Raw genomic sequence first — 18960 nt, forward strand, 5'->3', positions numbered from 1 at the left:
GGCCTCAGGACTTGGTGCCCTATGTCCCAGCCACTCCAGCTCCAGTCGTGGCTAAAAGGAAAAAAGGTACAGCTCAGGTCTTTGCTTCAGAGGGTGCAAGCCCCAAGCATTGGCAGCTTCCACGTGGTGTGCAGAGGACAGGAGTTAAGCTTTGGGAACCTCTGCCTAGATTTCAGAGGATGTATGGAAATGCCTGGAAATCGACCGTTAAATTGGCAGGAATTAAACACAGCCATGATAAAAAAAAAAGTAGATAACAGAAACGCGTAATCAAATAAGTTATGCTAAAACAAAGGTGATTCATATTAAAAACTCCTCGTTGCTTTGCTACATTGTACTTTTGTCCATGAGACTGAGGTTATTTAGGCCACGTGTCTCGGTGTGGTAGAAATACTATATGGGGCGATGCAGCAGGGCATCTTTCCCTAACTCCAACTTCAGATGTCATCTTGGTAGCTTGAAATTGGACATGGTGAAAATATTGACAGCAGGAAGCTGGCAAATGCTAGAATTCAGCAAATGGAGAGCTGGGGCTAAACATTTACCAGCAGACCACTGAGCCACGACCACCATTCCTCAGTACCTGTCAGGCATTGTTGAAGAAACATATGTACATCAGAAAACCTAGTGCTGAAAGAATTAGTGAATCAGACCGATAGGAATCTAGTCCACTATAGGCAACACTGACCTTTTCTTAGTGTGACCCAGAGGGTTTTTCACCTCACCAAACTCCTAAAATCCCACCCGTGCAGGGTCTTGATGTTACTACCAACCACCGCAAGATCCAGGCCTGACTTTCCTTTGGAAAGAGATTATACACCTTTGTCTTTCTTCCTCGAAAACTTTCATACCCTCGGTTTCTTGCTCTCTAATCCTCCCAACTAGAAGAAATAAATCCACTTTTTGGCTTCCCACTGGGATTTACATGTGTGAGGATGGATTCTTGGGTTAGCCATTTAGAGCTAGGATGCCAGACAAGTGAAGGGTGGGTGGGAAGATATTTGGGGCCAAGGAAAACATTTTAGTTTCATGAAATCCTGCCATGATTTTGCCGACACTTAAATTAGTTCTAGGTGTTGAAAGCAACCTTGCCCTCCTACCACCCGGAAATTAGGTTACAGTGTAAGCCACTTCTATGAAGTGAAAAGGCTGTTGCCATCAGTACATCTACATCCAATGACCTTACATAGACAAAAAACCACATCAACTGTTCTCACCTCCCAGGGAAAATGGTATCATAGCAAAGGGACTGTGAATCCATTGTATAATTAACGTTGTATATGAACAGAATCAAAATATTTATTCAAAATAAAAATATCTTACCTGTATAGGTATTATGTGCTATATACTTCAAATGCTCATAGAACCAATTGTGATCAATAAAATAGTAATCTTTTTTTTCTTCTTTCCAACGTTTATTTTGGGTTCAAGGGGTACATGTGCAAGTTTATCACCCGGGTAAATTGCACATTGCTGGGGTTTGGTGTACAGATAACTTTGTCACCAAAGCAATTAGCATAATACCTGATAGATAGTTTTTCAGTCCTCACCCTCCTCCCTCCCTCCACCCTCGAATAGGTCCCAGTGTCTACTATACCCTCATTTGTGTCCATGTATACTCAGTGTTTAGCTCCCATTTATAAGAGAAGATGTGGTATTTGGTTTTCTGTTTCTCTCTTAATTTGCTTAGGATAATTACTTCCAGCTCTATCTGAGTTGCTGCAAAGGACCTGACCTCACTGTTTTTTATGGCTGCGTAGTCTTCCATGGTGTATATGTACCACATTTTCTTTATCCAGTCCACCATTGATGGGCAACTGGGTTGCTTCTATGCCTATGATATTGAAACACAAATCTTTAAAAGTAACATTGAATCTATACTTGCTTTCTGCCAATATGTGTTTCTTTCAAGTGATGGATACTAAATGTGCAATTACTGTGAGGAAAGGGTTACTAGAATTGTTGCCATTACAAGTCTACAAACTTGTAGAAACTTAATAGATACGTGCTCAATAAGGGTCTAGAGGAGGCAAAACAGCAGCTTCAGATCCTGGAGTTCCAACTTTGAATTAACCCAACTTTTAATTCAGATGGAAGAAGAAAATTCCAAAGATGGGGAGATGGAAAAAAAGGTCTGAAGAACCAGATCCTGCTGTCAGTTCTGCCATCTCTTTGACCAACTCATTCTTCCTCTCAACCATGTTTCCCTTTCCCACTAAAGCGGGCCAGGAACACTGCTTGCTGCAGTTTCAGAATCAGAAATTTTCCTTCTGAGCTCTCATACACTCCACAGGAAAACACCTTATTGAAATTAACCACATTTTTAAATTTCTCTCAGTACAGGGAACCCCTTGAGGTCAGACTCCACATTTCTTTCATCTTTAACAGCCACTGCTGAGTGGAGTGTTTGTTCATGATGGGTGATCAGTGAATCTTTATTTAATTGAATTACTATGAGGGTAAAAACCAAATGGAAAATATATGTAAAAGTGGTTCGTAAAGTGTGAAAAGTATGCAAAAGTAAGATATTGTTAGTAGAATTATTCTTAATTTACTCATCCTTCTTTCATTTACTTTACAAATACATACTTTTCTAGGTAGCAAGCAGAGAATAAACAGAGGAAAACAACATCAACTCATTCAACAGCAGTTGCAAACACCAGAGTCATTGCTCTGTTATGTAATTAAAGAACTAGCAAAATTTTGGTCCAGAAACTGAAACTAGGAATGTAAAACTTGGCTGAGGGGTATCTCAGCAAGAAAGAAAGACACTTTCTGAAAGCCAGAGAAAGCCAGAGAAAGGGGTGCCTCGTTTAGGAAGGAGTTAGCTTGGGGTAAGAGGAGGTCACAAGGAGACCCAACGGGCTGGCAAGCAAGCTGCATCTCCCAAGCTCCAAATGAGCCTACCTCATTCATTTCCACATAGTGGATTTTTTAAATGCTCGACATTTGTGATAAATTAGTAGTTTTATTGTTTTCAAGTAAGTGTAGCTATGAATAAACTCTTGATTGTAGTTTATATATCACAAATTGGGAAATAGAGTTTGGTAAATTAAAGTATATTTACAGAAACAATGTGTCAGAACAACTTAAACTGGGGATACTTTAGAAAATTCCGCGTAGGAAAAAGCTAAGGGAACACCATGATCCTGAGGTCAAAGTAACTGGAAGATTTTTTAAATTTCCAGCTATAGTTGGAGGAGGGAGGACAGTGGAGCTGATGTTTGACTCCAAAGGCTGCATGGGACATAATAGACTTTCACGAATTTTATACTCACACGTATGTGAATGTAATATAATGTCCATATTTTATGTAATGTACAATATAATATGTATGTGTGTAAAATAGGATATATAATGACTGAATAAATGAATTGACTAAGTTTATTACAATCCCTTGCCTTTAGGCAAATGAATGTTTCTAATCATACAGGAGCAAAGTTTATTTTATCTTTCTAAAACTCTGAGTATTTCCTCTCTGGAAACCACATAATTCCTCACTAGTGGAGATTTGTCTTGTTTTAATTTCCCTCCGTTTCATCTTTCTCTGATGCAAAGGTACCTGATGAATTGCACTCTCACAGTGTCCACCTTATAGTCAATGTGCTACTCAGGTGTCATCTCATCAGGAAGCTGTCATTCAGCCCCTGCCTGGTCTCAGTGTTGCTCTCCTGTATGCTCATAAAACCTTCTGTGAATCCACTGTTGCACTTTCCCCACTATGCTGGAAACAGCTATTTATCACTCTTTCCTTCCTTAGGCCAAGAGCTTTGTCAGGCGAAAAACCATTTATGCCTTTTTTACCTTCTTAGCCTCTACCTGTTACAGTGCCTGACATACACAGCCTACTCAATATTGATGAGATGAATGAATGGATGAATAATCATATAAGGACCCAGCCCTCCCCGCAACACTCACACACACATTGAAAAACAACCAATTTGTTTTTGGTAAGTTTTGCTTTTTCCCTTGATCCCATGTAGCCCAAGCACTTACGGTGCATACACTCAGTAATGGTGCATACTGTGATAGAGAAGCACGCCCCGAACATGCACACACATGCACACATATGTACACACATACACATCCATGCACACATACTGGGACTGGATACTACCTCTTGATCAGAGAGCACTTCTTGGCTACTCTTCCTCAAATGCAAAGCACATGCACTTCCCTTTATTGAAAGCTCTGGATACTCTCAGGGTTCTTACGGCTGCCAGGGGATGTAGGGAACACTTCCATGGTGGCCCATAAGAGCTTTGGGCCAGACAGTGCAGCACCGAGGGCTCACTGTAGTTATTGCTCAGAGGAAAAAAACTAAAGAAACTCAACAGTGGTCTTCCCACTCACTGGAGGTCTCCCTCCCCACAGAACTGCTCGATGGAGGCAGGCCAGGTCCCCCCGGGCCCCAGGCTCATCATTGTGCCTTGCAAAGGCCTTTCAGCCTCTGCATCTGCCCCTGTAGCACTGTTTTAACTGTCTCATTGCGGAAGGTAAGGATAAAGGGATTGAGGAAGGGGGTGAGAACTGAAGTCACCAAGGCCACGACCTTCCTGACTTGCACAGAGTGAGCTTTGCCAGGCCTGACATACAGAAAGATAGTACTACTGTAGCCAATGAAGACCAGTGTGAGGTGAGATCCGCAGGTGGAGAAAGTCTTCCGGCGGCTGCTGGCAGACGGGATCCGCAGCACGGTGGTCACTATGTAGCCATAGGAGATGAGGGTCACCAGCAAGGAGCTGAGGACAAAGGCCAAGGCCATCAGAAAGTCCCAGAATTCCAATAGGCGAGTGTCAGAGCAGGACAACTGCAGGAGAGGTGCGCTGTCACAGAAGAAGTGGTTAATGACGTTGCCATGGCAGTAATCAAGATGAACTCGGGAGAGGACAGTAGGTACCATGGCTAGGAAAGGAGCTGACCAGGCAGCCCCAGCCAGCTGGACACACACAGCCCTCCTCATCAGAGTGCCATAGCGCAGTGGGTGGCAGATGGCCACAAAGCGGTCAAGGGCCATGTCTGTCAGGATGAGGAAGGAGGCGGAACCCAGGGAAAAGTAGAAGTAGAACTGGACCATGCAGCCAGTGAAGGTAATGACTTTGTGGGGGACCAGCAGGTCTGAGAGCATCCTGGGCACTGCAGTCATGGTTACCAAGATCTCCAGCAGGGAAAAATTGCCCAGGAAGAAGTACATGGGTGTATGTAGGTGGGTGTCAGCTATGACCATAACTATAATGATGGTGTTTCCCATGAAGGCGAGAAGATAAAGCATGAGGAAGGGGCCAAACAGAAGAGCCTGCAGCTCACCGAAGGAGGAGAAGCCCGAGAGGACAAATTCGGAGGGCTGGCTCAAATTTGCCATGATCCACAGGCTAGGGCCCTGCATGCAAGGGAAACAAAAGACAGATGGAGAGGCAGAAACAGAGAGATAGAGACAGAGAACCACTGACCTTGAAACAGAAGAAACAGGGACAGAGACAGAGAATAGAAAGAGAAAGGCAAGTAGCTAGCGGGTGATAAACAGAAGAGCAGAAAGAAAAAGCAATAAAGATAACAAAATGGAATAGGAGAGTCATAGAGAAACAGAGTGAGGGTATCAGTGAAGGGAAAGACATAGAAAGCCATTATTAAGAAGAGAGAAGGCTGGGGATGGTGGCTCATGCCTGTAATCTCAGCACTTTGGGAGGCTGAGGTGGGAGGATCACCTGAGGTCAGGAGTTCAAGCCCAGCCTGGCCAACATGGTGAAACCCTGTCTCTACTAAAAATACAAAAATAAGCCAGGTGCAGGCACCTGTAATCTCAGCTACCTGCAAAACTGAGGCATGAGAATTGCTTGAACCTGGGAGGTGGAAGTTGCAGTGAGCCGAAATCGTGCCACTGCACTCCACCCTGCGTGACAGAGCAAGACTCCATCTCAAGAAAGAAAAAAAAAAAGAAGAAGAAGAAAGAAAAACAGAGAAGTGGATTAAGGAAGACCACATGGCAACAGACATTGACATTTAGGAAGAAAACAACAGAGGAACAGAGAAAGAACAGAAAAAAATTCAAATATGAGAGAGGGAGAAATAGAGAAATACAGAAAGGGGAGGAACACAGAAAAAAAGAGAGGAGGGAGAGAAAGCATTAGTGCACATGACCCAGAAGTCCCTGAACGTAGGCTGATCCATCTGTGTCACACCCAGAGATTGTGCCCCAAGACCCTGTTTAAAGGCTCCCTGCGAACCTTTCTGAGCTGCCTCTCTGAGGATCCACACTTGTGCACATTTCTCCGGCTGTGATCATGAAATTAGTGAAAGTCAGAGTTTTGAGTCCAGAAATTAGTGTCTTTTAGAGTGGGCCTCTGCTTCGTGTTTGCAAAGATGGAGAGCAGAAAAGGTGCAGGAGGTCAGGGAGTGAGGCCCGGAAATCCAAGTGACTGCTCTCCCGGGACACACACAGTCATCAGGTTTCCCAAGGGCGTCAGCGGTCTACCCAAGGGCGCTGCTTTGCTGTCTCCACTGCACTTCCCCTCCCCTCGTGGTGCAAAGCGTAAGCTATGGAGTTGGCCTCCTGTGTTTGGATTCTGGCTCTAGACTTGCTTGTCACGGGCCATAAATCTGCTCTTCTTTGTTACTTACTCTCTCTGAGCCCGTTTTCTCAGCTATAAAATAAAGGTATTACTGGTACTTAGCCTCTATGGTGATTATAAAATTAAATAAGTAAACTACTTAGTGCAGTGACTGGCACATACTAGCCAACAAATCATTGTTGTTATTGTTATCACTGTTCTTATTGTTACGACTATCAATAGAACTCACATTTTTTTGGCCCATCGTCTCTCTACACTTCTTCTCGTTGCCAACATGTGCATGTGTGTGAAGATCTTTACAGCTTTACACTGTTTCTTGGAACTTCAATTCACCAAAAGGGTACTTTAAAGCATTTCAAACACAAACAAACATAAGTATTTATAACACAAACTGTCAGGAGTGGAAGGAGTGAAGCTGTATATAGATATACTCTGGCCCTTTCTCCAGCCCCATAAAAGCTTCATCTGGGGCTGTGTCCTGGCCACCCAGCAATGACATTCTAATTTTCAAAAGCCTTGCACCTGGCTGAGCGTGGTAGCTCGCACTTGTAATCCCAGCACTTTGGGAGGCTGAGGCGAGTGGATCACAAGGTCAGGAGTTCAAGACCAGCCTGGCCAACACAGTGAAACCCCATCTCTACTAAAAATACAAAAATTAGCTGGGCATGGTGGTGGGCACCTGTAATCCCAGCTACTTGGGAGGCTGAGGTAGGAGAAGCACTTGAACCTGGGATGTGGGGTTGCAGTGAGCTGAGATCGTTCCAATGCACTCCAGCCTGGATGACAAAGCTAGACTCCATCTCAAAAACAATAAATAAATAAATAAATATAAATAAATAAAAAGCCTTGCACTCATGCCACTGACAAACCTTAACGGTAGGTCTAAAATCTACCCCAGCACTGACTAAATTCAAACCCAGTCCTTATGTCTGTATTTTATGAGATCCTGACTGATATACAGACATCCCCCACTCACCTTAGCCTCCAAGCCTGGTGTCTTCTTTGTAAGCTGCTCTCATTTAGGCATTCATATCTGTTGACACCTGCCTAGTGGCTTCGCTCTGTAATGTGCGTGACATCAGAGATGCAGTCTCTTTCCCTCGGGTTGTGTCTTGCGGCTGGGAAGGGTGGACAGGGGCGTTGTGCACAGCTGGGAAGAGGTGGCACTGCTGGGTGAGCTAAAACACTGCCAGTCCTTATGCTGATTTTCTAATTCAGCACCTACCCTGTGTCACTACAAAGCCAGGGGCAGCAGCATTGATGTGGGGCTGGGACGTGGAAAATAAGTCCCTCAGGAGACCAGAGAGGAAAGGTGCTGATTCTGTCCCTTCTCTCTCAAGGATGAGTGTTTTCAGCTCTTTCTCTCATCCACATCTCCAAGTCCTTCGTGTCTTGGTGATGTTTACAGCTGAGCTTACACTGGATGGAAAACTTAGACTCCAGCAAAGTGTTTTCTATGGGAGTGACAGGAAGCCAAGGAGCTGTCTGGGGACTTCTGAGGCACTGACGTTGCTCCTTAGAATAATGAGATGTCCTCTGTTTTGAGGAAAAAGATCTGAATAAAGAAATGGATAAAGACTTAGGTACACCCAAGCAGCCGACAGCTTAGGATCAGCACCTCGGCAATGCCTGTCTCCTGGCCCTTCCCCTCCTCCTAGGACCGTGGAAAAAAGATGAGAGCATGGAACAAACACCAAGGAATTTTCCCAGCTGGACTAAAATTATGACAGCCTGGGCACCTAGCCAGGGCTGGATCCAGAGTTTCCATTTGCAGACAAAATCTCCAAGTGGATCCAGGATTCAGGGATCTAGGGAGGCAGGGAATGACGGGCCTGGACCATAGCAGCCTCTTGTTAAAATTCTCCAAAGAAAGTATCATCTGGAGAAGTCTGGGAATCAAACAGTGAGATTAAGAGGCAGATCTCTGCCTCCAGAGGCAGGGCCCTTGGTGGACACATCTTGGGATCTGGCTCCTGTGAGAAGATACACACCCTCGGGACAAAGGTAAAGGGAATATGGTGAGGCCACTCCAAGCTTCCAGCTCCCTGGTAAACTCCGAGTCACAGTCTTTCATCTCAGAGACATTTAAACCTTATACATGATACTCAGTGCAACCCCACCCACACTGAGACAGAAATAATGACTCAAAGATTTCAAGGAAAAGCTGTACAATGAAGATAGTGCAGTGGGGCCCTGAGTTTAAGAATAACTAGGGCTGGAGGGGTTGGCCAGGCAATGTTTTTGTAGGACTTGAGCCTGGAACTGAGATTTGTACCTGACCCATTGAAAGCAAAGAGGCTGGGCACGGTGGCTCATGCCTATAATCCTAGCACTTTGAAAGGCTAAGGTGGGTGGATCACTCGAGGTCAGGAGTTCGAGACCAGCCTGGCCAACATGGTGAAACCCTGTCTCCACTAAAAATACAAAAAATTAGCCGGGCGTAGTGGTGGACACCTGTAATCCCAGCTACCCGGGAGGCTGAGGCAGGAGAATTGCTTGAGCCCAGGAGGCGGAGGTTGCAGTGAGTTGATATCGTGCCACTGTGCTCCAGCCTGGGTGGCAAAGCAAGACTTTGTCTCAAAACAAAAACAAAAAGAAAGAAAGTAAAGAAGAATGCAGGTCAAAAGGCTAGAAATGGAGGAGGAGGAAGAAAGGAGCCAGTTGCTAGCAGAGAGCTCAGGTAGGCAGACAGGTGCTGGTCAGAGCAGGGCTGGAGGCAGGGGCTCGGGAATTAAAAGGCAGGAGGATAGGTCGGGGCTACATGAGCCTTTATGGCTATTCATTTTCTATTGCTTCTGTAGCCAATTACCACAAATTTTGTAGCTTAAACAACACAAATATATTACCTGACAAATTCTACAGGTCAGTAACTTGACACAGGCCTCAATGAGCTAAAATCAAGGTGTCATCAGGGCTGCCTTCCTTTCTGGAGTCTCCTTGCTTTTCCAGCTCCTAGAAGCTGCCCACATTCTTTGGCTAATGGTTCCCTCATCCATCTTCAAAGCCAGCCATATGTGTCTCTCAGAACCATCTTCTGTCATCACTTAGCCCTCTGACTGAACTCAGAGGAAAAGTTTCTCCACTTTTACAAATCCCTAAGATTAGATTCAGCCCACCTGGATCACCACTAAGATTAGATTCAGCCCACCTGGATTGCCCAGGCTAATCCCATCCCAAGGTCTTCAACCCAATCACACCTGCAAAGTCCCTTTTCCTATGTAAAGCAACATTTTCACAAATTCCAAGGATTAGGGCTTGGACATCTTTGAGGGGACATTCCTCTGCCTATCGCAATGACTACGTGCACCTTTGGTGCCTGGTGAACCACTTATCTGACTAGATCCATTCATCTTTACACAACTGTATTCATTCCTTAGTAAATACGTAGCATCAACTCTGTTAAATGATCATAACATAGAGCAGCCTCCATAATCTAGGAGCATAACCCTAAATCTGTCCTTATTTCCTTTGGGATTAAAGGCACATGGAGCAATGTTAATTTTTGTTTCCTTTCTAGCCTTCCCAAAGAGAAAGAGCTAGGATTGAAACAGTGAGCGGAACTACTCTAGTGCCACTAAATTCTGTCCCCTGGGCTTCCCAGGCTTTGAAGAACCGCCCCATTTCCTTTTGGTTAACAACTTCTTTCACTTGATGAGATTAATAGGAAATGCAGTCATTTACATGGTTGAGTTGATGAAGTTTTCAGTCTCCCAGGGCTTTCTTCCTTAGTCAACTCTTCATCTTTTCACAGTCTGTTAATGGGCATTTTCATTGTTATTGCTTCTTTGATCCAGATTGATTCCTACTCCAGTATCCCCTCAGCCTCTGGCTGAAAAATAATCCTTCTCCACTCGTGCCTCCCATTTCACCCGTGTGGTGATTGACTATGACAGCTGCTTGTTTCTCTATGTGAAACCCAAGCAAATGCGGGCAGCAGAATAAAACAAGATAGTTTTCCTGTTTATTTTCATGTTTATCCCCTTTCTGAACCTTCTTACAGGTCAGATTTACTGACCTTAATCAGTTTTAGGTGGGCCACTCCTTGTGGATTCTAAGGTAATCTGGAAAACACTAACAAATATCTAAGCTAAAGCATCTTTTTTTTCATCATCAAACCATATGTAATTATCACACTCAGGCCCTTGGAAGTGGGCAAAACACACAAACATAAAAACCAACCTGCCTATCAGTTACTGATAATCTGAGCTATTCTTGTTTCAGTTGTTTCATAATAAAATTATTGTTTTGTTTTTGAAAATCTAAAGAAGAAAATGCCTAAAGTCCGGGAAGAGCTTGAGAAAGGAGCTGTATATGTTCCTGGGGGAGTTAGACTGCACCATAATCATCTCTGAATGTGCATTTCCAGAAGAGGAAGAGAGTCCAGGGACTACAATAAAAATACCAACACCTCTGCTCAGATCTGTCCTATTACTTCCTGGGATATGTTGACATTTTGACTTGCATTATTAGACTCAATCTCATAAGGCTGTTCCTGGCCATTAGGTGAGACACAGATTACTCCTTGGTGTACTCTTTTTCTCGGATGTACCATATCTAATCTTGGCCCATTGCTACTACAAAGCGTCTCTCTTTTTCTCTACATTTTGGCATAAAGCCAACTTGGAGTGGTACAAGGACAATATGTTTAGAAAGGGGTGGATGGAAAGTTTAAACACGTTTGGTGGTAAGGACAGAAGAAAATTTGTGATCAAATTTTTGGCAACTATTTAACTCATCTCGTTTTGTTCGTGGTAAAGGAAGGAGGTAAGGAAGGATTGAATGGCTCACTCTAGGTGCCTGAGGTTTTTTTTTTTTTTTTTTTTTTTTTTTAATATGCTACAGGAATCCTTTGTTTTCATGATGTGGTCTGCCTCCCAAAGCCAGATCTCTGACTGGCAGCTTTTCTGCCCCAATCTCCAGCTGTCTTCTATGACATCTCTGCAGATTTTCACTGCTGGTAGAGTTGAAAGTGGGAGGTTCCTCCCCCAATTCTGACTCACTAACAAATCAGGGAATGGGGTAGCTCTCTATTAATGCACAGGAATATGTAACTGCTAGATTTTCAGACAGATTGGAGGAAGAAATTGTCTCACATGATAATACCTGTAGGCTGGAATCAGGCAGAAAATAGTTTTCTTGAGAATTGATGTGGGTCACCTGGAGAACTGAAGAGTCCAGCAAGGGGGTGCTTGCCTGGTGGTGGTTGGAGATAGGGGCTGAATTAGGACCACTAAGTACAGCTGTGTGACTTGTAGACTGCACAAAGATGCTGATGGAGAGACTGAAGGGGCACATGGGGGCTGAAGGAGCTGCATCTACTTAATGGAAAGCGGCACCTATTTTATGCACAAAGGTACACTGTAGTTGTCAAGCCTTGTTCTTCCCAACTACATCTCAGTGGGGAAACATTCTTCTAATTTACTCAAGGCTCTGGTGTAGAAGGCACTGCCCTGGGCTAGTGAAGAAGATCTGAGTGTTCACAGGAAGATGCAGGGGAAAACCTTAGCCCTGGGCCCCTCCTACATACTTTCTTTAGGTTCCTCCAGCCTTTCCTTTGTGTCGCCTGCCATCTTCTCTCTCCCATGTTGACTCTTTATCTTATCATCTTGCTGCCCAGTTTTCTTCTACTTAAACTTTACATTTAAGGCCAGGCGTGGTGGCTCACACCTCTAATCCCAGCACTTTGGGAGGCTGAGGTGGGCAGATAATTTGAGGTCAGGAGTTTGTGACCAGCCTGGCCAACACGGTGAAATGCTGTCTCTACTAAAAATGCAAAAATTAGCCAGGCGTGGTGGTGTACTCCTGTACTCCCAGCTACTTGGGAGGTTGAGACAGGAGAATCGGTGAACCTGGGAGGCAGAGGCTGCAGTGAGCTGAGATCATGCCACTGCACTCCAGACTGGGCAACAGAGTGGGACACTGTCACATACAAAATAAATAAATAAATAAAAATAAACAAACAAACTTCATAACTCCCTTCCTACCCCACACCGAGCCCTCATTCCCACCATTTTTTTTTTTCTCATGGCTTCCCTGTCCTGACCTCTCACACCCTTGGCTGCCACTCAGCCTCTGGTACCTGTCCTCTCCCACAGGCCCTCAGCCCCACTGTCCTTCTGCCCACCCCACTCCTCCGCTATCCGCAGACAAGCCTAAATTTCCTTTCTGTATCTCAAGGGACATAATATTTTAAAATTTCCCTTTAAATGCTGCAGGAATCTTATTTTAAATGTAAATAAGATTGTCAAATATGAGGGTTCAGTCATCCCTGTAAGTCTGAGCCTTGAAAAAGGGAGGTAAACCGTTCTAGGTCAAAGGACTAGAGATAGTTTTCTAGTTATCTATTGCTTGTCTATTGCTACCCCCAAAACTTAGTGACTTAAAACAATGGTGATTTTATGATGTCTCAAAATTGTGTGGGTGTGGAATTTGGTCAGGGCTCATCTAGGTGACTCTTTGGTTCCACGTGGCATCATTGGAGGTTTTCAGAGATTTCAGATGTTCAATGGGCTGGTCTAGAGGACCCAGCATGGCTTCACTCATGTGTGTGATGCCTCAGAGGAGGTGAGCAGGCGCTGGGATGAGCTGGGACTGTTGACTTCATGACCTCACCAGCCTGGGGATCTCATGGAAGTTGGATTCATTACATGGTGGCTCAGGACTCCTAGACCGAGCATTCTAGCAGAAGAGGTTGACACTGCATGGCCTTTTATGTCCTAGCCTCAGATGGCACAGAGGTGAGGAAGAAATTCTCTCGCATGGTACTACCTGTAGGCTGGAATCAGGCAGAAAATAGAGTTTTCTTGATAATTGATGTGGGTCACCTGGAGAATTGAAGAGTCTAGTAAGAAGGTATTTGCCTGGTGGTGGATGGAGGTAGGGACTGAATTGGGGCACCTGAGTACAGTTGTGTGGCTTGTACGTGGTGGTGGTGGTGATGGAGAGACTGAAGAGGCACATGGAGGCTGAAGGAGCTGCATCTACCTGATGGAAAAGGGCGCCCATTTTATGCACAAAGATGATACACTGTACTTGTGCCAAAATGTCTTGCTTTATCCCCCCAACTGATCCCAGACAGTTTGCTTAGATGTCTAAAACAAATACAAATCATAGGCTTTATTTGATCTACTTGTCACATATGATTGTCACGGATGTCACATATGGTCACTTTTGCCATACTTTTATGAGTCCAAGCAATACAAGATTCAAGAGACAGGGGCATAGAGCCATATCTTTTTTTTTTGAGACAGAGTCTCACTCTGTCACCAGGTTGGAGTGCAGTGGCGCGATCTCGGCTCACTGCAACCTCCGCCTCCCCGGTTCAAGTGATTCTCCTGCCTCAGCCTCCTGAGTAGCTGGGATTACAGGCATGCGCCACCATACCCAGCTAATTTTTGTATTTTTAGTAGAGATGGAGTTTCACCATGTTGGCCAGGATGGTCTCGATCTTCTGACCTCGTGATCCGCCTGCCTCAGCCTCCCAAAGTGCTGGGATTACAGGTGTGAGCCACAGCACCCAGCCAGAGCCATATCTTGATGGGAGGAATGCAAAAAAATGTGTGACCCTTTAAAAAACCTGTCGTGGATAAGTCAACAAAATTTTCTTTTTCTAAGGCTTAGACTACTCTGTCTGATATCTGATCCTGAATGGAAAGAAAGCCACTAACCCACCCGACTCTCTTTCCATTCCCCTTCTCAGAGAACAGGAGGTTGCAGTATCTGAAGTCAAGCTTGTTCTGATATTACACTGTATATCTTCCTTTTTGTCCATTTATGAGGAAGGCAGACACATTGCCCCACTGGGAGTTTTGTATCACCCAAGCTGCAAGCATCTCTGAAACATAAAAACAACAAAATATTACTCTGTCTATCACACATGCACATCGCGAGGCCTCAAAAACGTCTTGCTTTAACTCCCACAACTGATCCCAGACAGTTTGCTTAGATATCAAAAACAAATACAAATCATAGACCTTATTTGATCTACTTGTCACTATGCTTAAAAACCACACAGCACAGTCTTGATTTTTGCATATATTGTAATGCGTCTCTTAAAATGTGTGATAAATTTCTGTGTAACACATTCTGTTAGTGAATGCTTACTTTTCAATAACCTATTTATCTCTCAAAAATTAGAGAAAGAAATGTATTTCAACAAAAAAACACAAGACTTTTAAAAAAGTTTCTTTATCTGTGAGGTTTTTCTTGGTAAAAGAATCCAAGACTCCTGGAAACTTGGTAAGAGTTATTCAACTTATGTTTTTCTTTACATAAATATTCCTACATATCTGAGCTGAAAGCATTAGTAAATGTTTGTGTGACATAAAAACTGATTTTAAAATTTGCTTTCTATTAATATTCTAATTTTTCGGAGTAAGGAAGGGGTGGAGCAAGGCAATAAATCATGAAGGATATGGGCTCCAATGGTAGACAAATGACAAATAGGGATGTCTCCTGCACCTGGTTGGAATGGCTTTCAATTCTTAATCATATTGACAATAGTGGCTGCATGGTGGCTCATGACTGTAATCCTGGCACTTTGGGAGGCTGAAGCTGGAGGATTGCTTGAGTCCAGGAGTTCGAGACCAGCCTGGGCAACATAGTGAGACTCCATTTCTACAAAAAAATACAAAAATTAGCTGGGTGTGGTGGTGCATGCCTGTAGCCCCAGCTATTCAGGAGGCTAAAGTGGGAGGATCACTTGGGCCTGGGAGTTCTGCAGTGAGCTATGATTGCACCACTGCACTCCAGCCTGGGTGACAGAGCCAGACTCTGTCTCAAAAGAAAAGAAACAAAAACAAACAAAAACATTGATAGTAGCTACTAACATCAGCTACTGCATGGTAGAGTTTCAATTTGAATCAGGTCTGATCCCAAAGACTCTGCTCTTAATTTTTATGTCATTTCATCTCACCAACCTAAACATAATCTAAAACTTGTATATTATTACCTTGCTTGAAGATTTATAATGATTATATAAAAGATATATCTGATTGAATGAGAAGAATATGAGAGACATAGGAGAAAAAAATCACATGTAATGACTACGGATTTATTCTGGAGTTAACCTGTGAGAGAGAATTATTATATTTGGTTTTTAGATAAGAATGTAGAATCTCACAGGGCTTAAGTAAATCTCAGTGTTTCTGGGTCATTCCATGTTGAGGCCTGAGACTGAAGCTCTGATTTCACCTGCTTCACACACTGTGCTTTTCCTCTACTTCATGCCAAGAATACTAATGCTATGACTGTTTCAAATATTCTGTAGCTCAGCAATGACAGAAACTGTGAAACTGAAATTACTTACATTATTTGATAAGCTAAACACAAAATTCATGAGGAAGAGAATAAGTAAAACAAACAAACAGAAACCCAAATGTTTATAATGGACAAATTATTGTTCACTCATATTTTTTGTCCTTCCTGGAGGTGACTCCCCCGGCGGGAATATCACATACTTTTGCTTCATTAATTCAAGAGTGGTCGAGTGATTTGCTTCAGCCAGTGAGATGTGGGTAGAAGTAATGAGAGTCATTTCGTAGCAGGAGCTTTAAGAGTTCACATTTGAGTCACATTCTCTCTTTCCCCACATCTGAGATCATGGAAGAATGTGTTTAAAGGGAGCTTTCTACTGCTCCAGGTTCCTGCAGTATAATGATGAGCAGAGTCTACTTCCTGGCTAGTGATAGGCGCGTGGCATGAGTGAGAAACAAACCTCGTTGTTAAAAGCCATTGAAAGATTTGAGTTATTGGTGACTTCAGCGTGACCTTGCTGTAGCAGATGCTGTTAGTGTTACATTCTGATCCCTTAAGTTTCTTTTTATCGTTTCTGTGTTAACCCCTATGTACCTTTGTGGTCAGAGATAAAGAAAGGCCACAGTTCACAGGAGAGAGCCAGTGTGGATGCAAGAAGCACAAAACCAGAGAGGCGAGGTGTTAGAAAAGCAGTAATGGAGAAAAAATGAGAGACAGAGAGACACAGGAGGCCCAGGAATGCAGACAGAAAGCTAGAAGGAATAAAAGGCAACCCAAGAGAGGCAGCAGAGTGACAAAGAAAAGCAGAAATTATGAGCAGAAGGAGGGAGGAAATGCAGGCAGGACACGGGACTGGGCATGGCCAGTGGCTGAGCACAGAAGCCAGTCTAAAGCACCCCTGTGAGGCTTTCTGGATGTCCTTCTGCTGAGAACTCTCACTCAGCCACATATTTCCAACTTTCAGCAGCCGCAGCAAAGCCATTCAATTCAGGAAGCAAGGGGAGCCAGAACAGAGAGGCAATAAGATCCCTTTGTGTTGACCATCTGCTACATGTTTACAGTGGCTGAAGGCTGAAAAGGAATCAAGGTATTTAGATTCAAGCTCTGGAATCCAGGCAAGACCCATTGGATGCTGCTGCTCTGACAATCCCTGAAAGATGTGTGGTATGTGTATTGCACTGGACTTCTAGCTCTGATTCTTAAAGTGCTGTGACTATCCTAGTGGACCACCCTTCCCTGACGCAACTCATTCTTGTATGGGGGCTGACAGCACGGACCTTGGACTGTCTAGGTTTATATCCTTACCCTGTGAATTGCCAGTTATATGACCTTGGGCTGATACTAATCCTCTTGGAGTAGAATTTTCCCCAGCTCTAAGGTGAAAAATAGTAGAGCTAGCGTGAGCACCAGATTGGATTATGGCTTCCACATAGGAAGAGTTCAATAACAGCAGTTTCTGCTGTGGTTATTGGCATGGAAACTTCATTCTCATCATCTCTCCTTCTAACCCAACCACCCAACCGCACTTCTTTAACGTGAAGGTGATGGATGTGTTTGTGTGTCTGTGTGTGCGTGTGTGTGCGTGTGTGTGTGTTGATGCATCTATGTATGGATGCTGGCTGCACACTTTAATTATAGTTAACTGAATGAATACCTTTTGAGATCCATAAGTAATAAATAAAATCAGAAATGAGAGCACACAAATGAAGCCCTAAGAAGACACACCTCAGCTGTCTCTCTGGAACCACAGACATTTCCTAAAACTGTATCCTGGCCACCAGCAATGACATCTAATTGCAGAAGTGGCTCTATCTCCCTAAGCAGTGAGCATGCAACCCTCTCACAAATCTTAATGCCAAGTCTAAACTCATATTGACTAACTGAAACCCAATCCTTATAACTCATTCATTCTCCAGACCCAGCCAATGCATCGTAATTCATAAGTCCAGCATGGCGAGCTTTTCTTATTAGGTCATTCACTTTGGCAGCCTCCTGATTGTGGTACCCAGATTTTGACACAGAGACATAAGCCCCTTGGGAATAGGGCAAGCAACCCTGGCCCCGCTTTGCAAGTGACACCACAAGTTAGAATCTGTTGGCACCTTTCATTGAGTCTGTGATGAAGAGACTTACTGTTTCTCCCTATACAGCCCAGGGCAGCAGTATCCATGACTGATGTCAGGTGGAAGATAGCATGGAGATGGCAGGGAAATCCAATGAGAATGATTCTCTTGCTGTTCTTTGCTCCCAAGGATGATGGTGCTGTTCACCCACTCTGTTTTGAAACCTTCGGGGTCTTGCTGATTTTTAGAAATGAGCTGGGCCGAATGGGAAACTTTAGACTCCAGCAGGGTGCTCCTTGTGGGAACAAGGGAAAGCCAGAAGTCCTTTGGGTTGTACAACACTGATGCTTAAACTAACAATGGATACACTCGGACGGCAACAAGAGGCAGATGAGAACTGGGTCCAGCACCACAGTTGTGTGTGTGTGGTGGGGACTTCGGAGTTCAACCTGGGTTTGAAATGTAACATTTACATAGTAGTTGTTCACTAAGCATTCATTAAGTAAATATAGTGCAGATAAAAATCTGGAATTGTATTCAATAAAAATATCCTCAATGTTATGGGGGATAATAATGCCTCCCTCATAAGGTTATTTTCAGAATTAAATAAAACACTTTATGTAACACACTAGTACAGGTCTTCCCGGGGTATAGAAGAGCATGGTAGATGTTAGTAAGTTGACAAGAGCAAGCTAAGGTTTGTTTAGCAATGCTCTTCTCCAGCCCTTTCCTGCTGTCTGGCCTCATTATCACAGTGTTACAGGATGGAGGAGAGGCTGGAGCTTCAGGATCCCCAGCTGGGAGGTCCCCTTCCCCCTTTCTCCACTGCTCAGTCCCAAAGGGCTCTGTCTCCCTGGCACTCCAGCAACCATCCCAGACACTGACATTGTCATAAACTGCACACTTATCCTCCTGGATCCTGTTCATCATGTCCAGAGGCCCATTTACTTATAATTATTGATAAGGACATGCCACACTCATTGCTGAGGTATTTACTCAGCATTTACTGTGTTCCAGTATGTAACTTATTCAACTTAAAGCATCTGTCTTTAATCGTAAGACTGCTGGTCTTC

At 43.9% G+C, this 18960-nt stretch overlaps 1 protein-coding gene across 1 annotated transcript; it reads right to left on the reverse strand.

Moving 5' to 3' along the window:
• Positions 1-4360: 4360 nt before the first annotated feature.
• On the reverse strand, positions 4361-5442 carry LOC117072797 (olfactory receptor 6V1). The gene has a single exon (XM_033193210.1). The coding sequence runs from the start codon at positions 5384-5386 to the stop codon at positions 4421-4423; it is 966 nt and encodes a 321-aa protein (XP_033049101.1). The 5' UTR covers positions 5387-5442; the 3' UTR covers positions 4361-4420.
• Positions 5443-18960: the final 13518 nt, after the last annotated feature.

Source organism: Trachypithecus francoisi, unplaced genomic scaffold (assembly GCF_009764315.1).
Source record: "Trachypithecus francoisi isolate TF-2019V2 unplaced genomic scaffold, Tfra_2.0 Lachesis_group4, whole genome shotgun sequence".
In the NCBI taxonomy this organism is placed as follows: domain Eukaryota; kingdom Metazoa; phylum Chordata; class Mammalia; order Primates; family Cercopithecidae; genus Trachypithecus; species Trachypithecus francoisi.